Here is a 22,237-nt window from a genome sequence, read left to right as displayed (position 1 = left end):
ATTAGTGGTGCCCAGGGCTAAAAGGAGGGAGGAGGTGGTAGGAAATAGATGGGGCTCTAAGAGCACACCAGGAAGGATCCTCGCAGTGATGGAAATGCTCTGGGTCCTGACTGCATCAGTGTCAGCATCCTAGCTTTTGATCTATGGGATGTTACCATCAGGTGAAACTAGGTAAATGGTACCCTTGATCGGTCTATATTGTTTCCTAAAAATGCAAGTGAGTGCGCAGTTATCTTATTTAAAATAAAAATAAAATAAAAGTAGTAAAAATGAAAATAAAATAAAATAATAAAATAAAAATTTTTAAGGACATGTTTAATCAAGGGTGTATCATATCATACCAAGATGTTCACAAGCACTTAATAACTCTAGTGGTGCAAAATTTCTTCTTTCCTCTCTTTCTTAGTTGGTTGGTTTGTTGATCATTTATTATTACTAAGGATTTTTTTTCTTCTACGTAAGATATAAACAACACTGATCGTTTTCAGGCTGTTTCACCAAGAAGCTTTACCATTTTAGCATCTTTATTCTTTATATCCTTGTAACCTTTCATACATTACCATGATTTTTTATTTTGTCCTGACCAAGATACCTTTCATAAAACTGTTGGTTTTCATTTTAATCACTGCGGCACCTTAAAAACAATGTATAATAATGTCTTTATTATCTTCAGGAGTAAAAGAAAAGATTTTAAAAGTAGTGTTGGTGCCACCTGCCATATTAGAGCTCCTTCTCTGGTCCTCAAAGTTCCAGGAGCTCAGTGTTCATATTATACTTGAACAGGTTGTCATGGTTTGGAAACCTTTGATTGGCTGTTGTTCAAGTTTTTACTCAGTCCTTTTTATCTCTCTACTTCTCTGCCAATGTTTCATGCAGTCTTAGGGTATCACCCTCACCGGATGTCCCCTCCATTCTCTTAACATTTTTGCCTCGTGTGGTTTATTTAAGATTTGGCTTTTTTTTTTCCTCCCAATTATTGGAGTGATCATAAAGGTCCATATCGCAATATAAGTGTTTACGCAGATAGCCCTTGACTGCTTTGGAATTTGAGTGAGAACAGAGTGGGATCGGTACTGCATTTTATTCATTTTTTTCACACTTTAATGTCACATTTATTTTTGCTTTCTCTTTCAGTGACTAGAGAAAAAATCCAGGAACATATCACCAACCAGGTATTTCTTCCCTTCTCATAAATTGTAGAGTTATGCTTTAGATGTTAATAGTTAAGCATTTGTAAATATGGAGAAAAAAGTTTTGCTAATTATTAAGTATGAGCAATATACATGCTGTTGGTTCTGAGAACAAATACATTGGTCAGACATGGATGATCACCTGCTTTCTCTGTTTCCCCATTCTCCTTCCTTCCCTCCCCACCCCCCCTCCCCACCGAAGGAAACAGTGGAGTAAAACACTGCCAGTTCTGATTTGCAAGGGTTCCCCTGGGCATATCATGACCTCTGCATTGATATTCTCATGGCTACAAATAGACACTTGTATCTAATTTTCCCTTAACTGAGTGACTCTCCTGTGTGAGCTTCCCAAGTTTTAAATTGACCAGCTGAAAGTCACTCCCTCCCAAACAGTTCCAAACAGAACCCCTCCCAGGGGAACCATACAAGTTGACTTTCCCTTCTGGTCTTTGATTTCTATGCAGCATGGTTAGCCAGCATCTTCCTGTCTGCTTCATTGCTTTCCTACCCAGTCTTGTCACAGACTTATTTTTATTTGCTGGTAGATGGAGTCACTCTGTGTCACTGTTGAAGGGAGTTGACTACAGCCACCCATAAAACCAAGGGAGAATGTCACCAAACCCTGTCTTCCCCCACCCCACCTCTTCTTTCCAGAGGTGATAGGACTGTCATTCCCCAAAGGCTGCCCATGCCAGCACACTCAGGAGAGCAAAGAGCGGCATGCTTGGGCTCCATTCACAAACACAAATCCCCATGTCCTTTTATTTTTTAATGGTTTTTCCCCGGGCATTAATTATAACTCACCCTTGCCAAGGAGAAGAGTGGTAAGTCTACTTTAAACCAGTCAAGAGTACATTTTCCAAAGTCTTCTCATGCCCTCCCAGGTAAACTCCAAGTCTAGCCCTCATTGTCATTCCACCCCCATTAAGTTCTAGCTTCACCTAATCTGTGCCAGATGCCCCGTAACTCATCAAGCTCTAAAAATAGTTAACTCATTAAGCTAATGTACTATACCGCAAGTTCAGGAGGCAAAATTTAATGCTGATCAAGTACCATTTTGCTTTTGCCTGTAATTGGATATGTTGACTGATAGCAGCAGCCATCTTGATATTTGAAACGGCGGTCATTGCGCAATGGAAAAATCAGTGAGCCATTTCAAGTGGTTTATTTGCTTTTTGAGCTTCATTTCTTGATCACTGTATTTTCAGTTATTTGTATGTGCTCAAGTAGCTTGGTAAGGCTGAGCAACAGTTACCCGGTAAAGTTTATTGCTACCATTTTTATTTATTTAAGTCACATAGGGAATACTTTTTCTTATAAAGAGACCTGTTTTCTTTATTAAGTTAACAAGTTAAAGCAGTTGACCAACACATATATTAAGGCCACCTCTTATGGGCAGATTTTCATTTCCTATACTTTCCTTCTTTTTACATTTGGCTAAACTAACAGAATATGTGGACACCAAAATAGAACACCAAGTATTTACTTGTAATCTGAAACACTGATGTGCTGCCAGATGAAATCATAATGGTTTCCAGTCCCAATAAGAGAGTGAGATTCTTTGGACTTTAACATAATGAGGAAGGGTCTTCAGTACCTTCGTTATACTGAAAGGTTGGATTCTTGGGTAAGGGGATCCGCGGGTCTTTCAATACAAGGAAGGGTCTTAAGTATATTTTGTTATTCAGTTGTTCTCAGAACAGACAGTTGTGTTGTTCACTGTCTGCAGCTGGTATGTCTAATTTTACTATAGAATTTCTATTCTTTCATCTCCCAAGTAGAGAAGAGCTCTCCACTCTCACGAACACACAGACAATACAATACAAAGAGGCACCTTACACCTCTAATTTATTGATTTTGGCAGAGAACCAAGAAATGAAGTCACACCCCTTCTTTAAATCACTGGGCCAACCCCCGCCCCCATATTTGGCTTTTAAAAAACGAATTTGAAAACTCACTTTGGATGATCAATACAGTGTTCTTTATCAGAAAAGAATGTAAAACGGAGCACTGTTGAGCATTAATCTTTGCCCCTAAATCCTTCCCACCGGGCACTATAGATTGTGTAATTAAATTGAAACTGAAAATCGAGTCCTTTTTTTTTTTTTCCTTCTTTTTCCATTAAGTAAGCGATGAATTGCACACCAATGTGAGAAATCAGGGCTGGGGCGGATGGAAAGCTCCAGCCCCTTGGCCAATAGCCAGCCTGCATTTTTAGCCGACAGCAATTTTACCACACCTGAGCTCTGAGAACAAACAACTATTTGAGTTCTCTGGAGGGAACGCTGGATTCTTTCCTGTGTAATTCACTGGGGAAATTAGTATGCTTTTTTAAAGTAACTTGTTAACGCTGCTTGTTTACGAGAAGAGGACAAAAATGAGCAGTGAACCGCTTGGCAGCTTATGTCCCAGAATGGGATGAAAGCATGACCCATTTTTTCAGCTGTCTCTTTGGCAGTTCGGTGCTGCAACCATTTCCTCTCTGAAAAATGTTCCTTCTAGAGATGAAATCTCCTTTAGGTTTTCTGAATAATTTTTACTAAGAGAGATGAAAGATAATACCCTAAAATGCTACCAAAAATACCTTCGAAACCTCTATTGGAATATCGCCCCTACAGAATGGGAATACAGTGCATCAAACCTTCTCACTTCAACTTGGAAACTGCCTTCTTACAGAGTAGACAAGGGAAACCTGTAGTAAATTAATACCTTCTGTGTATGCCTTTTTGAATAGTAGATGATTGAAACCCATTGTGAATTAGGACTTTTTTTTTACTTGGCAAGGTGACAGAGAGGGGCTTCATTTCTTGTGGAGAGGACATGCACGTTGGGGAGGTGCTGGCGGGGACAAAGGCTCACCCTCACTGAATGGCCAGTTGAGAGAGAGCCAGCCCTGTTGCTGTGCCATGAGAGCTGTGCGTTCGTTCCTAGGGCTGTGGTAACAAACTCCCACCAACTGGGTGCTTTCAAACAATGGAAATGGGTTGTCTCTGTTCTGGAGGCTAAAAGTCCAAAAATTCCATGTGTTGATAGGACTCCCTGCTCCCACCAAACCTGTAGGAGAGGATCCCCCTCCTCGCCTCATCCTGGCTGCTGGGTGGCGGCCGGCAGTCCTTCGTGATGACTTCCAGCTTCTGTCTCTGACTGTCGGCACGTGGCATCTCCCTGTGTGTCTCTTCTCTCTCTCTTTTTTTTAAGATTTATTTTATTTCTCTGAGAGAGAGAAAAAGACAGAGAGAGTGGGGGGAGGGGCAGAGGGAGAGAAGCTTCAAGCAGATTCGCTGCAGAGTGCAGACTGGGAGGTGGGACTTCTGATCCTGAGATCATGACCTGCACCAAAACTAAGTGTCAGGATGTTGAACCAACTGAGCCATCCACGTGCCCCATCTCTTCTCTTCTTATGAGGACAGCAGCCATATGGGGTTATGGTGCCATCCTAATGACCTCATCTTGACTCGATGACATCTGCAAGTACCCTCTCTCCGAATAAGGTCACACCAACAAGCATCAGGAATAAGGAATTATATATACCCATCTGGGGGACACAGTTCAACTATAAAAATCGGGGGACCTCGGAGTGATCCTTGAACCCAACTTTCCCTTTGACCCCTGACCATTTATGATGTGACCTCCTGACACCCCTCCCTCCAGCTCCTCCTCTGCCCAGCCCTCCCCCACCCTGCACCTCTTCTTCCAGACCCTCCTCTCCTCTGCTCCCTGTAACTCTCCTGCTTCTGTTCACCGCCTTTCCATTCACCTTCCCTGCTGCTCCTCTTTGCTTTCTAAAATACCAACCCTCTGTAGCCATCTTCTGCTGCAAAACAAAAATCAGACCGAAACACCTCCCCCACATTTAGCAGTGATGACGAGCCCTCCTTGGGCATTATACTCTCATATGAGGTTTTGTTGCACAAACCTGAGACTGCACTCCTACCCCACCCTAAGAAATGCTGGGTCAGGAGTTGGGTTCAGACTTAGCACAACCCTTAGACCAGGCCAAAAGGGGTCATATACTTTCCAAGACCCCAGACATCACAAACGCAGAAATGCAAAGACTTTTTTTCTTTGGAGCTTGGTGTTTTGTTGAAGTTTGATACTCAGCGGAGCGCACCTAAAATAGGGGTGGCAAGACGGAGCAGCTGAGTCAGGCCCCCTCGTCCAGTGGAGTGGGGTTGGGCTTGGAAACCAAGGAAGGAGGGGCTTCGATAGCTTTAAGGTGTACTTCTGCCCTTCTCTCTGCTTTGGAGAGAGGTGGAGTGGGGGACACAGTTTCGGGTGATATTTAGAAACATCGGGTGATATTTCGGGTGATATTTAGCAATCCTGAGGTCAGAAAAGTGAGCTGTAAGTGAAGCATGATCCCTGGCCCCCACCCCTCCCGGCCAAGGAACCTAAAGAGACTGAGTCATCCACCTCCTTCAGCAGATCTAGTCTCTGGCCTGACTATGGCTTCTGCCTTGACTTCCTCCTAAAGGTCCACGGACCACTCAGGTCGTCAGTGGCAGGGTGGCTCCCGGGGAGAGTAGGGCTCCTATGGCTTCCAGGCCCAGGATGGTCCCCTTCTGGTCAAGCTGCAGACCCTGGATGGAAATGAGGGCCACGTATTGGGTATTGGTTACTTTGAAACTTTGAAATATTTATTTTTTTTAATTTAATTTTTTATTTTTTATAAACATATATTTTTATCCCCAGGGGTACAGGTCTGTGAATCACCAGGTTTACACACTTCACAGCACTCACCAAAGCACATACCCTCCCCAATGTCCATAATCCCACCCCCTTCTCCCACTTCGAAATATTTAGACACAACAGTATGTGGGCCTCCATTCGTGCTCTTGCTCTGGGCCCAAAAATGTTGAGAATGATTCTGCTCACACACCTGCAGCTTTGAAACTCAATATGTGAGTCTCATAAAAAGCTCAGATTGAACCCACTCATATATTGTCTATAGGATAAAACCCTAGCCTTTGAGTGTGAAACCCAGGGCCTTGTGCCCCCATAATACTTTGGACAGCAGGCTCCTCCCTAGATTCATTTCTCATTCTGCTGCCTTCTGTAAAACAATTGTGTGCTATAGAAACCTGTTCCACCATCATCCTAACCCCTTTTCCTGCACATGCAAAATTTACTCATATTCCAAGACCTAACTTAAATACCACCTCTTCCATGAAACTCTTCATCATGTAGCTAAGAATAATTTCTCCCTCTTCTATGCTCCCATACTATTTTTCAGTCCTTTTGCTACTGCTCCTTGCATGTTCTACTCTAGTTTCCAATTATTTGTCCCTATATGATTTTGTAACTGGATGATCTAATCCTAATGAGACAAAGTCATGTTTGGTTCATTTCAGTGTCTACCATTAGACCTTGCACATCATAAATAACCAACCAATTGCTGGTCAAATGTGAATTTTTCAAGTCACCAAATTATTGTCTGGATAGCCAGAGGGATGCTAAATGTGGGTAGCCCACTCCCTATACACGGTGCTGCTCCAAACTGTTGCGTCATTGATACCTACACTTGAGAACCAACCGTTGTCCTGTGCCCTCCCCAGCAAGAAATCTCAACTAGGAACAGAAAGGATAAGCTAAGAATGCACATGGTCTCTATGAATAATGGTCCCACTGTCAGAGGGATGAAAGAATCAAAGGGCAGGGAGACCCACACCTCTATTTTATCTTTGTGTCCACATCCCACCACAGCCTGTAGAATGTTAAATGGTTTGCTTGGGTCAAGACATGAGCACCGGACTTTTTTTTTTTTTTTTTTCTTGAATGAATTTCTCAAATTTCAGTGTAGCATGAACTTCATAACTTCTAAATTTAAAGTGGGATTATATTACCTCGCACTATTCTTATCAAAATGGCCATGCACTCAAGGAGACAACTTTGACCTAAAGAGAGTTTCTCACTTCAAGTTTAGCACTAATGGAACTCATAAAGATCCCACTCCCCTCATTCTCTTTGAAGATTACCTTCCAGAACTGGAAGTTATGCTTTAGAAAAGCTGTCCAATTTACGAGCCTTTTTTTAAGAATGCTTGAAAGCAAGACTGAAAGGCTCCTGAAGTGAAAGTAGCATGCATAGTGTTTAACAAAGCAGGATTTATAAAAGATGATCTTTATTAAAGGTCAGATGGCTTCCTATCTAGAAAATACGTAGGTGTAAATGTCAAAAGGCTGGGGCTCACCTCTTTAATCGGAAGCCAAGGAAATTAAAATATTGTGTAGGGGTGTCTGAGGAAACAGACAACAGAGAGCGGTCTGTGGAAATAAACCCTTAAGACAGAGGGAGGATGAGAAAATGGCCCTCCGGTACTTTAAAAGCATGAGCACTAGAAGCAAATAATGACGGAGATTAAGAGAATTGTTTATTAGCAACACTGCATGATCTATTAGCAATCAAATATGCAGATAGTTCTCACTCAAGCACTCAAAATGCGTCTGAATAATTGCAACCACTGATTGTGCCAGCCACTCAATGCTCCATCTCATTTATCTGTCACAACAACACTATGAGGATACATATTTTAATCTCCTTTTTCTACAGGTGGAAACTCAAGCTTGAAAGATTCCGTAATTCTTCAGGTTCTGCAGTGCTTTGCACTCAATTATTAATAATACCCGTCAACGCTGTTACTAGGCCCTTGATGAGCTTTCTGTGTGCAGGCTCAAGGCTCAGTTTTACATAAAATTATCTCATTTAAACCTCATGTAAACCTTACAAGCAGTGATCTTGTGAGGTAGGTACAAATCAAGGGATTCACGGTTCATCAAGTGGCTTGCCTAAGATCACAACACCAGGATTGAAATAATAGAACTTGACCGTGTAAGCACCAACCACTATTCTATACTGTTTGAAATACCTTTATTTAAAGGTACCTGGCGGTGAGCGGCAGAGTCGGAATCAGAATCCAGACATACATCATTCTGAATTCCTTTCTTTTCGCTATTGGTCTATATCATTACTAGTTCTGAAAGTTTTCCTATTAACTAAATGATCCCACCATGACCACCCTAATCCAGCACCCCAATTTTGACACTAATCCTGAAGCCAGTGATGGTGAGACCCTAGAACACAGCTACTTAAGATGGTAAGTTTTTTTCCCCCAAAGCAACAAGATGTGCCTATGCTCACTCCGAGGTTCCTGTTAAGCCTTAAATTACCTTTTAAATTAAGTAAGTGAAAAATCAAGTGAATCTGGTCCAAGAGAAAAACTATTTTGTCACCTGAATAGAAATTAAAAACTGAGGGGAAAAAAAGCATACATTGGGATAATCTGCTGCCCACTGGCAATTTTCCTCAGCAGAGCCCCAGCAGAAACACCATGAACATAAAACAACAGAATGGAAATAGACCAACTATAAAGATGTGCTCGTGTTCCTTTATTTTCCAGAAAAGTACCTTACTTCTAAAAACTCTCTTATAAGTTCTTCATTCTTGGTTATAACTGTGTCATTGTATATACCCTCATGTGAGAAAACCTGGGATATGGAAGCTCTGTGTCAAAAATGTAGCATCTCATAAAAAGAACAAAAAGAGCTAATTTGCCATCTCGTGTAAAGGAATCACACCACCGTAAGACGTTACCGCTTGATAACCCAGTGAAATGGATCCCACGAATGATTTTCTTGTCAATCTGTTTTCCTACTTTTTCTTCCTCTCTTTTGAGTTTTTGTAATCACATCCCTCCCTCCTCGCTAGCACTTGGAGCTCAAGAGGAATAATTTGGGTAATAGGAATTTTTCAGCTTAGCAGATTTTATGAGCCAAAATGGTTAGCACCTCATTTGGGATTATTCTCTCCACACGGAACAATGAGCTTCAGCAGCCAAGCTCTAGGTGCCAAGAGTGCAATGATTAGCATTCCCCAGCTTGAACACCACCTCCAAGTGGAATGTCTCTTTTTCATTTCTAGGATTAAAGCTTTGATCAAAATGGGCCACGAAGCCAACATGTCATCCTAGTTTGGTATATACTCAAACGACAGGGTTTGGTTGGTTTGGTTTTGATTTTGTCTACCTTTAAACTATTTTACCCATATTGCTTTCTCCTCATAATAGGAATTGAGTAAGTCGTCAAGTGAAAACTTGGTATTTTTGGGATTGTGGGAAAGAGATGCTTAAGGGGTCATCATTTTGAGTAAAAATGGCTGGTTGTCATAAAAATTTGTGTTTTAAGAAGTAGTGATCAAAGGGGGGCCTGGGTGGCTCAGTGTGTTAAAGCCTCTGCCTTCGGCTCAGGTCATGATCCCAGGGTCCTGGGATCGAGCCCTCTATCGGGCTCTCTGCTCAGCAGGGAGACTGCTTCCCCCCTCTCTCTCTGCCTGCCTCTCTGCCTGCTTGTCATCTCTGTCAAATAAATAAATAAAATCTTTAGGGAAAAAAAAGAAGTAGTGATCAAGGGATCAGAAGTATTTTTGTAGTGTATACCTGTCATTGCTTAATTCAGATGTACTCCGTATTTCCTTTGCATTTTGAAACTTTAAATACTGTTTGATCTTTATCAGTGTGAATTTCACTATTTCCAATATTTGGCCACCCTAAATATTTCTAAAACCCCCCAAAAGGAAAAAAAGACAAGAAGTGGCCATTAATACTAGACCAACTCTCCAGAAACCACATTGTATATACAGTCTAGACTCCCTTAGTGCAGATCCCCTGGGCATCCATCAAGAAATTCCTTTTGAGTTTGTGTGAACTTTTGTGTTTACCTGCATTTTGTTGAGGAAGCGTTCCTTGGTCTTTTGTCAAAATCTCAGGAGTCCAAGAAAGTGTCCTAGAGAATTTTTCTACCTCTCAATAGAGAGAAAAAGTGATCCCACTTATTTCTTTCATTATGCATAACTTGAAACCGATATCATTTCAACTTTATTTGTAAAGTAGCACTTAGAACCGATTTCTGTTCTTGTAAAATATACAGATGAGTAGTAAAAATTCAGAGTACCAGGAAGGATCCCTAGTGAAAGCTACCTTGTGTTTATTATCCTCCCTGTGGAAAAAGTTATTATTCACAGAAATGTTATGTTACATTCCATGGTCAGTCATCAAACAAGGAAGGAATAAACGCGATTCTTCACTGTTTCATCATGGGTATGCGCCTTGCTCAAAATGTATTAAAGGGGAGTATTTTCATCATGCTATTACTGAATAATTAAATTAGGCCAATGTTCTGTGGATGTGGAATAATGTAATTTACTTTGTTGAATGATTAGCCAATCAGATTTCTCTCATTTTCTAAGGCAATGGATTGACTAAAATGTGACCATAAACAAAATAGATTTTATTAGGCATAATCTACTTTGTAAACAAATGAAATTAATTCTCTGCCTGACCTAAAGCTTTGAAAATGAAAGACCAAAATTGAACACATGCTTCCAATTTTGGTTCTGTTACTAAGATGACACTTAATATAAAAGTTACAATTTAACTTCCCCTCAAGTATTCCATACTTGATACTAAATGACTCTTAGAAATATGTTCATCAACAGATGGGAGCCACTTATGGCCTCATAAACTCCAAAGCAAGTGAAATTATCTCAGCAAAATAGAAAGATTACAAGAAAGCCTCATCTGGTTATCTCAGAGATGATTAATGCATTGCATATTGGTTCAATGGTGCAATGAATATTGACAGATAATCACCCTTCCTCATATGAAAGAAATACGGAGGAGATGAATGCTACTCATGTATGTTTTTAATCAATCAATAAGCAATTTTAGTACATGCCCTATGCTTGGAGCTGAGCTTCGTGCGACGAGATGTGGAGGAAAGTGCCAGCACCGACCCTCTTCTAAGGGGATTGTCTCTCTTGGAAGAGAAGACTAACAGGCCTTAAGTGCTGCATAGAATGACAGACTGTGTTACTGCTTACTTGCTCTTAACCACCCAGTATAGACACTGTGGGAGTTCGGAGAAGTCAACAATCAACGAAAAGAGGCCAGGGAAGGATCATGGAGAACTTGAAACCACATTTATTTAGATTTGATTCAGCGGGAAGTACAATGAGCTGGCCACAAAGTTTTGAGAGTTGAGAAATGACCTCGGGAAAATGAGTGTGGAATTTTCTTAAAACCATATCCTGTATTTTCCTTTTTGCTCTGTCTCCAGTGGTACCAGCCACCAGCCTCTCTCCAGGCTACTCTGCTTCCCCTCCTGCCAGGCCCCCGGTCCATTCTCCACTGGGCAAGGAGAGTGAGCTTTATAAAACATCAGTCACATCATGTTCTTGACCTCCAGCAGCTAATAAGACGCTTCTGATGAGACCCAGCGCGCTTCCTATGCTCTCCACCATCTGATTGTCCTACAAGATAGGGTCCCACTCTCCTCTTCGATTTCATCTCTTGTCACTGTGCCCTTCCCGCTCATGTGACAACCACACGGGCCCTGCCCTCCATCCTTCCCCCGGGCCTGTCTCACCCTTACACGAAGACCCATTCACTCGCTGCCCCTGACAGACATGCTTGTCATTCAGACCTCTGCTCCAGTAGCTTCTCCCGAAATAGATCTTCCCTAACCATCTATCGTCTGTGTTGTCTCCATTTCCTCTCCGCCCCCGCTACTCATACTCCCATCACTGTCCGCTTTGGTGTTTGTTTCTCACTTACCACCAGTGACTTTTTTTTTTCTTGATTATCCCTTTGTTGATTTGCACATTAGCTACCTCCACCCACAAGAACATAAGTACCAGGAGAGCAGGAGTTGTTTGTCCCAAGGCATTAAGCAGTACATATATTAGATGCTCAATAAATGTTTCTCGAACGAATGCTTCGCTTAATTCATCCCGTGGGCAGGCAGTAACAGTGGTCTGGGCATGAAAAAAAAATGTGTGCGTGTCCTAATATTGATAGTGGAAATGAACACTTTAGAGAAAAACTGAATAGAATTTGGTGCCTGAATATGAAGGGACCTAACAGTCTAAGACAAAGATTAACACGAGGTCCCTGGGGTTACCGCAGAAAGGTGATACTCTCAGCAGAAATATAAAAGTCGTAGTTAAAAGCCACATTTTATGAGTATATACTGCACATTGGACATTATATATATATATTTCATTATTTTTCACAGCTCCATTAGGGAGGCACCATTCTCCGTCTTATGGATGGGAGGCTGAGTCAGCTCCCACCAAGGTGTTCAGTTAGAGATGCTATTCCAGTGAGGGAGGTTGATTTGGTAGAATAGTGATTGACAGTTGCATGTTAAGCAACGTGTGTATACCGATCCAACACCAACTCACCACTCATCCTCTCCCTGTGGCCTCAGTCCAGGAGCTTGCCTTTAACTAAAGGAGACAGGAGCCCTGGTGGGGGTCGAGACAGGCAAACTGACCCTTTCCTGCCATCTAGTGTCAGCACCCCTCCTCGCTCAGGAGGGAGCGTGTTCTGAACCTGGGAACCTCACTGGACGGACCCTGAGTCACAGGCGAGGCAGGAGGCTTTAACCCATGGGTCTAAGAACCGATCTAGAAGTGCACCTCCATCTACTTTCAGTCACCATACTGGCTACAGGCTAGTTACCAGTGGCCTTCAGTTATAGAAGACCCTACGGAAATCCCCTGTGTGGAGTCTGGGACTTCATTCCCCCGGTTGTGCACAGCTTTCCCTTGTGTAGGAAAGTAGATGGAATCAAGAAGCTATGGTGTTATTTCTGAGTGGGGGGTGCCGAGATGTGTTCACCAAGGAGCAGATGACAGCATTGTAAGGAGGCAAGGGAGGCGACGATGCACTGTCGGAAAGACCTTCAGAGAATTCTGCTTGCTGGCTGGATGATATCAGTGTCTCTGTAAATAGGTTAGACAGTCCATCAGTGACTGGATATAAGAAAATTGTAGTTGGATATCAACACAAGCCCTGCCCTCTCACCTGGCATTGCTGTTCCCAGGGCTCAAGTAGCTTTGGACTAATAGGTACTGGGTTGTGGAAGAAGAGTTTCCCCAGGTATATGCTACTTCCCCGGACTTGGGCTCTGCCTAAAGAAAGCAACAGAAAGGGTTGGACGACCCCCAGCACCACCGCCCACCTTGGCTGGGGTCCCACTCGCATTTACGGAGTCCGGGCTGCAGAGGGCAGGCGCCTCTCTGTCATCCATGTCCACTCGCAGCTCATTCATTTTTTTTTTTTCCTGAGTATTTTATTTTATTTTATTTTAAATTTTTTATTTTTTATTGACATATAATATATTTTTATCCCCAGGGGTACAGATCTGTGAATCGCCCGGTTTACACACTTCACAGCACTCACCAAAGCACATACCCTCCCCAATGTCCATAACCCCACCCCCCTTCTCCCAACCCCCCTCCCCCCAGCAACCCTCAGTTTGTTTTGTGAGATTAAGAGTCACTTACGGTTTGTCTCCCTCCCAATCCCATCTTTTTTCATTTATTCTTCTCCTACCCACTTAAGCCCCCATGTTGCATCACCACTTCCTCATATCAGGGAGATCATATGATAGTTGTCTTTCTCCACTTGACTTATTTCGCTAAGCATGATACGCTCTAGTTCCATCCACGTTGTCGCAAATGGCAAGATTTCATTTCTTTTGATGGCTGCATAGTATTCCATTGTGTACAAATACCACATTTTCTTTATCCATTCATCTGTTGATGGACATCTAGGTCCTTTCCATAGTTTGGCTATTGTGGACATTGCTGCTATAAACACTCGCAGCTCATTCTATACCAGCTCTGGGGAATGAAGTTGTACAGACCCTGAAGACTCCCCGCCTCAGGCTAAGGGATGGGGACCAGCGCTGCTCATACCTGGCCTTGCGAAGAAAGGGGGACCCAAAGGAATATCCAGGGCCAGGGCCCTTAATGCTTCTTAGTTTCCATAACTTCTTGAATCAAGTAGACTCACCTTCAGGAGAAACAACTCATTTTGGAAACCCCAAAAAGCTTCAAAATTTGGATTCAAATAATATCAGTAAGATAAAATGGGTAAAATTGAAGGCATGAAGGGGTAAGACCTACAAATATGCATTTTGATCATCACTTCGTTTCGGTAGGGATCTGTTCCTTCTGATGACCTCATCTCGTAACTCATTCTGTTGCCCCCTGCCTCTCTGTCCCTCTCCTTTGCTGTGAGTGTGTCTTACTTTCTCCCTGGGCATTTTTTTTCACACTGAAATCCCCAAGAGAGATCCCACTCGGCATGATCTCACGATCGATCGCCAAGGCCTGATCTGGTGCCTAAGGCAACCCTCTCTTCCTAGTGCAGGATCCAGGTAAGCCACGGGGGCACCGAAGGCTGAGGGGCCTGCTCTGGACTGAGAGGGCTGGGCCAGGCTTTGGGCAGGCAGCCTTGGGTAAAGCTGAGTTGTCAAATCTGCAGGTGAGTAAGCCAGAGAGGCCTGTGTGGCGCTCAAAGGTGCTGACACCGGCAAATCTGATCCTGGGCTGGCAGACACTTAACCAAATCAGACGAATGGAATGTGTTCCTGCCAGGGTCACTGTGGTTCTCACAGCGTGGCCCTTCCCAGAACTCAAGTGGCTTTGGACTGATAGGCAATGAATGGGAACGAAACAAGCCCTGGAGTACATGCTGCTTCCTGGGACTGAGTTCTCGCCCACACCAACGGTCTCACCACCATCACGGCCTTGACGTAGCTCTTCTCTTGGACTCTGTGTCTCTTTAAGGCTGTTACTTTTTTTCTCTTCACTGATAACTGGTTTTCCAGCCCACAGCCAGAGGGGAGATGGATTAATGGGCTTAGCTAGTCACTGGCCACACCCCTGAGCTGAGGTGATCACTCCAAACTTTCTTACTGGCCTAGGGATGGGCAGCCTTTACAGCAGGTGCTCATTCCTAACTGGTGTCCACCTCCATCACGTCGAACAGGAATAGGACCTGTTGCTTTAGTCACTTCAGCCTGCAGCTGGGAAGATGGGCCTTCTGCATGAGCTGCCCAGTGTTAGGGGACAACCAGAGAAGAAAGGCACAGAGACGGGATGTGTTAACATTTTGGAGAAACTTACTATATGTCAGACACTGTACTGGGCCCTTTGAAACTGCCTTTATCTAATACATTCTCAAAGAGACTCCTTTTTTTTTTTTTCCTGCCACCAGTGTGTCAGAATCAGAGGGCTGAGATTTTAGGATGGCCTTGGGTAAATGGGTCCAAAGAGGCTTTTTTGGCTCAAAGTTGGTTCTAGGTCATAGAACTGCCTACTCTGGGTAAGAAAATTCTTACCAATCTATATAGTCTAGTTCAGTGCAATAAGATGAGATTCCATAAGGGGTTCCTTTTCTCAGCCTTATTTTATACATATGTACACAAACGCACACCATGAACATCTCCAAAGGGCAAGTGACACTTCCAAAGGGCGAGGTGCTTGGGATTCTGGATGCCAGCCAATGCCATCACTTCCATTTCAACATGTCCAAGAACAAATATTAGGATTCTCACTTTAAAAATAGAAAAACAGAATTAGAATGTTAATTGACTTCCTGTAACAACACTGGCTGTGTCTTTGTAATATCCTCTCATCTCTTAATATTTCCTTGCATTTTGGCCAGACTTCCAGCTGACTACCGACACCTGTGACTCACTGCCTGAAGGAGCTTACCCTGGCTTCCTGTAGAGCAGCCTAGAATTGCCAGACCTCTTCCCTGTAGGAGCCTCCAACCATGGCTGATGGGATTTGGTGGGATAACTCTGGAGCTCTCAAAGTTCCCCAGTGGACCTGAGATCCAGTTCCTACTGTGCTAACTTTCTTTAAAATTCACCCTATCCTCTCTGCCTTCTCTTCCCTATCTTATTTTCCTATTGTCCTACACATACTTGATAGAATCTACTCCAAATTAGCCACTTGCCTCAAATCTTTGACTCAAGGTCTGCTTCTAGGGAAACACAAATGAAGACACTGCCCTAAAATCACCCAATGAATATGTGGAAAGCCTGATGGCTCTGACTTAAAATTAAATGTTCTTTATATTTTGTGGATCTATCCAGCCACCATGTTGTTGGCCTCACAACGGCTTTCTTCTCTCTTGCACTTACATCTCCATCCTATGGAAGCAGCCAAGCCCCCTCCTCCATGGCTGACCCAGGGCTCTGGCCTTCCCTGGCCCCCTGGTCCACCCCAAGTTAGTCCCCTGTTTCGGTATCTCCCCATTTATTCATTCCCCTTGCTTGGTAATCCATACCTTTAACATCAAAAGAGAGAGAAAGAAAGGAAAGGGGGGGGAGGAAATAGGAAGGAAGGAAGAAAACTTCACACATAGGCTTCCAACCCAGGGCAGCAGGCTCCCTCTTCCTCATTATATCCCTGTGAACAAGAACAAGAGCAAGAATAGTCTAGCAACTGCATTGTCTAGAAGAAGGTGTCAGAGTCAAGGTTGCCTCCTCCATGTCTCTTCCAGAACCCTCTCAGGTATACACACTCTTGTTTTTGCTCATCTTCAGTGCAAGGGGATAAGCAGCGGGTTGACAATTAGTAATTTTTAGAAAACTCAACACCAACTTGGAGATATTAGAGAGTCCTATTCTAAATCGATTAGATATCTACAATTCCAGTGAGCTATCAAAATCCTTGCAGTGCAACATCCGTTTATCTCCTCCTTCTTCTATTGCAAATATCATTGGCTGTATTTGTCACTCTCCTCCCCACTGGACCCGTGCAGGGCACACCCTGGAGACAACATGGTGAGGATCAAACATCGGAATGGATTTCACGTTAACCCCCTGCAGCTCCTCATTAAAGTTTTGAGTTTCTTTAAAAAGCAAAGTGTTGTGCTCATTCTTCCTAAGATGGAAGTAGAGAACTGGACTGGGTTCCTGACTCCACCACTGACTCCGCAGAATGACCTTGGGCAAATTACAATGCAAGTAGTTTTATTTATCCACGAATTTGAAAGCAATAGCCTCATTTTTCTCAAGAAACCTTAGAAGAAAGATAAAATGATAAATCTATAAAAGCACAATGGACTCCTTGGACAGAAGCCTTACCTACTTACATACATCGAGGTTATGTCTGTTTCCAGGTTCCACGGGTCTCACCAAACCAGAGAACGGCACTATTCTCAGTAGAAACTTCGTCCTTCGCCCTACATCCTCGTCTTTTATGTTTCTTTGGCTTTAAGGGAAAAAATAGAGAGAGAAATTAAATCCAAAATTAGAGGACTGGCAAATGAAATTAGAATTTCAGTCCCTGCATCCAAGTTGACTATAGAAATGAGCTCGTTGGACCAGTTGGAATAATCTCAGTATTGAAAGTGTTGTTTTGTGTTCAGGCAGCTTCAATGATTGGAAGGTGGCAGCTGAGAGAGAACCAAAGGTCACTAGTTTCTCTCTGCACCACCCACCCCTGCCGCCCCCAGCTTCACGTACTCATTATTTCTTCCTGGGACTCTAAGTGTGCTTTCTTTTCTTCTGTTTTCTTTCATCATCTTTATCGCCACTACACTGATTTTTTTTTGCTTTCCCATTTCTGTCTCTCAATTGTCTTCTGCTTCTTTCTTCCACTCAGCTTTATCCCCATTGAGCATTTATCATGGACTCTTTTCCCTTTTTTTTTTAAGATTTTATTTATTTGACAGAGAGTAAAATCACAAGTAGGCAGAGAGGCAGGCAGAGAGAGGGGGAAGCAGGCTCCCCCATAGCGGGCTGAGCAGAGAGCCCGACACAGGGCTCAATCCCAGGACCCTGAGATCATGACCTGAGCTGAAGGCAGAGGCTTAACCCACTGAGCCACCCAGGCGCCCCTTATCATAGACTCTTAAGTCTGTCATGTTTTAAGTGAGAAGAGGAGAAAAAGACTGGAAAAGCAGAGGAAAAGCATTCCTATTCGCCTAGAAAATGCTTGTCCCATAGAGATGCTCATAAATATTTAAGGAACAAATCAATAAAAACACCTAATATTTATAGAAAGCAAACTTTGCATTAAGCACTCCATACATACTTCCTATCATTCAGCTACGCTGCAAGGTAGATGCTGTTATTATCCCCATTTTAGTGACAAGGAGGCTGAAGCTTAGAACTAAAACAGGGTAGCCAGGTTTGCTCTGAGAGAAAAATGATAGAAACAGGAGCCACCAAACCAGGTCCATGTGACTGAGAAATCCCAGTTCTCAACTGCCATCCTCCCTTGTGGCAGACATATGCTTTATGCTTTACTTACATCAATTCATTAAATGGGCATTAAACAAGGAGTAAATTGCTTGATGTATGACGCAGCTGAAAAAAAGCACGGATGAGTAAGACCGAGGTGGGAAGCATGACTTCAACAGCAGCTGTGTTAACTGGGGCCGGTTATGTAAACTCCCTGAGCTTCGAGCCCTTCCTCTGTACGATGAACATATCCGTATCTCGTTTTGGGATTGATGCAGTGGTTAAATTAACTTGCTCCATTCCCCTGCCCTTTTAACTAGGCAAACACAATGAAGAAGAATATTCTAGAGAGAGGACATAAGTCACCGAAACAGGAAACAGAAATGATTTTGCACGGCACACACTTTCTCCATGAAACCCTCCCCACCCTCCAAGAAGGGATTAAATGCCCCCCCCCTTTATGCTCCTTCTTGTCTTGCCTCCTGCTGTAAGTGTGATAATTCTTGGTTTTCTCTTCTGTATCTCCCTCCCCACCTCCTGCCCCTGAGGCTTCCCCATAAGAGCAGGGACCAACTATGACTTGCTAGCTCTACCTTCAAAATGTAGCCCTGTGCCTGGCACCCGGTAGGTGCTCAGGAAACATTTGTACGATGTGTAACTAAAGATGGAAGAGCAGAGGATAAGAATGGAGGAGATGGGGCTGAGGGCGCTGGGTATTGGGACTGGATGCTCACATGCATCTCCCGTTGTCCCAGTGTCCTGGTGGAAATGCAGTCTGTCTTCATCCCTCTCATAACTAAACAATCAGCTTCGGAAGCCCTTGGCTTGAGAGTTGAGAGGAACAGCTACAGCAAGGAGGGACCAGACAGAGACACACTGGTTTGCTTCCTTAGGAAGGACCCACTTTCTAGCAAGCCACCCACTGACATCATCACCCTTATTAACCACTAGAAATAACTGGGGCTCCAGGAGGGTCTGAAGAATTTTAACTCGCTCATATCTAGAAAGAAGCTCAATCACAAAAGATACATTGCTAAAAGTAATGTTATGTCATTAAACTAGAAAAATGTCAAAATTCAGTGATAGGAAGGGGCATATTTAATCACCAATATTATCATCACCAAGAGCAGCTGTTAATAGACCACAAAGGTCCCCCCACAAAAGACACAGGCACTGTGGACACTCTGAACTCAGAAAAAATCCTGGGCTCATGCAATGTCCCTTTTCTCAAGCTATGTGCCTTAATTGAGTTCCTTAATGTTTTTGAGGCTCCATTTCTTCATCTGTACAATGGAAATGCTGGTGGGTTACGGGTCTGGCACGTGGCAGGCACTCAAAACTGGCAGACGCCATGATCATTATGGCAGCTCTAAGGAACGCCTTCGAGGCCCATAAATTCAGCTAATGCCTCCCCCAGCCAAGCTGATAATGAGAAGACACTTGGGAGGATGAGATGCAGATAAGAGGGAGAGGCAGTTGAGGTTGGGTTTGACTCCTCACACCCATATACCGTATACCCAGCTTTGGAGTCCTAATACCAACACCCCTATCTCTCAAGGGCACCTCAAACTCAAAAGGTCTGAAACTGAAGACAATGAACACTTACACCCACCCCATGGCCTCCCGTGGTACCTTCTACTCCCTCTCCTGGGATATGGGGAGGCATTCCTTACACTTCTTTTGCCCCCACTCTTACAGTCTAATCAATTTCTTAAATTTACTTCAACTAATTCCCTTCTTCTGCACTCTTACCTCATTGCCTTGGTTCCTGTCCTAAGAATTCCTGATGGGCTGTCACACTTGTCTTCTACATCTAGACCTGCTTACCCCCAGCTGCACCTCCCCACTGTGGCTAGAATGTTCATTCTAAGTCCCTGCCTTATGGAAAATCCCTGTCCTCTACACGGCAAAGTCTAGACTCTTTATATGGGTGTGAGGAGTCAAACCCAACCTCAACTGCCTCTCCCTCTTATCCGCATCTCATCCTCCCAAGTGTCTTCTCATTATCAGCTTGGATAATCTTTCCCATCCCTGGCTTGTTGACCTACCAACTCCCCAGGATCCTCCCAGATTCATCCAGGCTTCACTTCTCTGTGAAAGTTTCCCCCACAAAATTTCTTCAGATAAAGTAAGTACTCTTGTCTCTGTTCCCCAATACCCTATGTATCCTTTTATTATAGCAATTGTCATTTTTTTTCATAAACTCCTTTTTTATCAATCCATTTAAACTTTGACCTCCTCAGGGGGCTGTAAAATTTATCTATTTTATCTTTGTTTCTACAGTGCCAAACGCAGCATATAGTAGTAGTTCAATATACGTGTGACAGATGAATGATCAAATTCCTTCAGTTACATAATAGCACATTAGTAGATCAAGTTTTACAGAAGTACAGTACTTGTCAACTGCATAAAGCCAATATGAGTTAATTACCCAAATAAAGGGACGTATGGGAATGATAATGCTCTTTACTTCAATTAAATGCAAAACATTGGTTTATTCAAGACTATTCTAGATGCTAGTGGGGGTTCCACAGATGTATACACTGACCTTTAATAAGTTTAAACTAAACAGGAGCGACAGTCACCTAAACATCCAACTGTAACAACTAACCAGGATAAAATAGAAGGTGTCAACAAAAGACTTAACACTCAACCAGGTCAGACTTGCCTTTATACCCAGCTGCCCCAGCCTCCATTAGAATGCTGCTGAGCCTTTGCCACTGTAATAATAGAGTAATTAATTGTGTGATTATTTACCTAGGGTCTTTTCCCTTATAAGAATATAAGCTCCGTGTGGGCAAGGATCACATTTGTCTTACACAGTCCACCATCCTGGGCATCTGGCCCTATGCCTTGTGTGCGGTAGACCCTCAATGAGTTTAGAGGGAGAAAGGGCAATTAATGTCAATGTACAGACGAGGCATATGGAAACAGAGGTCTTAAGGACTAAGAACAAAGCTTTCAGATTTACTGGAGAGTTCATGAATAGTCCACAATTTTTTCTCCATTAGATTTCTTTGAATACTCATTTTTTTCACCTATAATGATCTATCTTTCACCTGACTTGTCAAGCAGATCCATTCTTCAAAGGTATTTATGGAAAACTATAGCTTTCTGCCTTGGTGTACAATTGAGCTGTGGCTAAAAGAGTTTGCCCAATGAGAAAATCAAATAACTATGTGACCTGGAATAAAATCACTTTTTCACAGGTGGTGCAGACAAAATGCTAAGTTTTAAAGAGAGCAGAATCCCTTGCTGGAGTCGTGGGTGGTTTTCAGGGGGAGAGCAGGATTTTCTATCAGCCTAGGAGATTTGGAAAGTCCCACGCAAGAGGGAGAACATGAGTGGAGGGTGGTGAGAGCCCAGAGGAAGCAAGTAGAAGAGTGTATACGTCAAGAAAGGAGCAGAGCACAAAGTGACCAGCCCAGTGGCGACAGACTGCCAATGCCAGCTAAGGAGTCGGGACTCGGGTTTATATATAGTTGAGCCCGTTCCAGATTTTAAGGGATGAAAAGTAAGATGTTTTAGGAAGACTTATTCAGCAATAATTTTCAGGGAGACCAATTAGGATACTAAAGAATATCCAATTAAGTGATGATAAATGAAAAAGAATTTTAAGAGGCATTATGAGATGTAGATTAACCAATTTACTTTCTGATTGTTAAAGCATCTCTCAGATTTTGTGAGTGGGTGGCAAGAATGTAGTAGAACCATTTCAGAAATAGAAAAAAAGCGCAGGAGGAGCCACTTTGAGAAGGAACAACATACATTTGGCTTTATAGACATTTGCCTTGGGGACAAGCAGAACAAGGTGTCCTGAAGGAAAATGGGCATGGAAGAGTGTACTCTTTTTATTACTGTTGTCATTGTTAACAGCATGGTGATGATGGTGGTGAAAATTCACTAGTACAAGCTTTGGATTTAAAATGACATCATCTCATAGGCAAATTATGGAAATGGCCCAAGTGCCCATTGACTGATGAATAGAAAAAGAAGATGTGG

The 22,237-nt window shown here is 43.0% G+C and overlaps 1 protein-coding gene across 1 annotated transcript in view; it reads left to right on the top strand.

Annotated features, from left to right (window-relative positions):
- CHST9 (carbohydrate sulfotransferase 9) overlaps positions 1-22,237 on the top strand; it is a 226,528-nt gene that overhangs the window by 196,162 nt on the left and 8,129 nt on the right. The window contains exon 4 of the mRNA XM_045065478.1: positions 1,135-1,172. Within this exon, the coding sequence (XP_044921413.1) occupies positions 1,135-1,172 (38 nt within the window). The remainder of the gene's footprint in view (positions 1-1,134; positions 1,173-22,237) is intronic.

Source organism: Mustela putorius, unplaced genomic scaffold (assembly GCF_011764305.1).
Source record: "Mustela putorius furo isolate JIRA1106 unplaced genomic scaffold, ASM1176430v1.1 tig00003858_pilon_pilon_pilon, whole genome shotgun sequence".
Lineage (NCBI taxonomy): Eukaryota > Metazoa > Chordata > Mammalia > Carnivora > Mustelidae > Mustela > Mustela putorius.
Note: the sequence above shows the minus strand (reverse complement) of the source record. Positions and strands in the feature narration are given on the sequence as shown.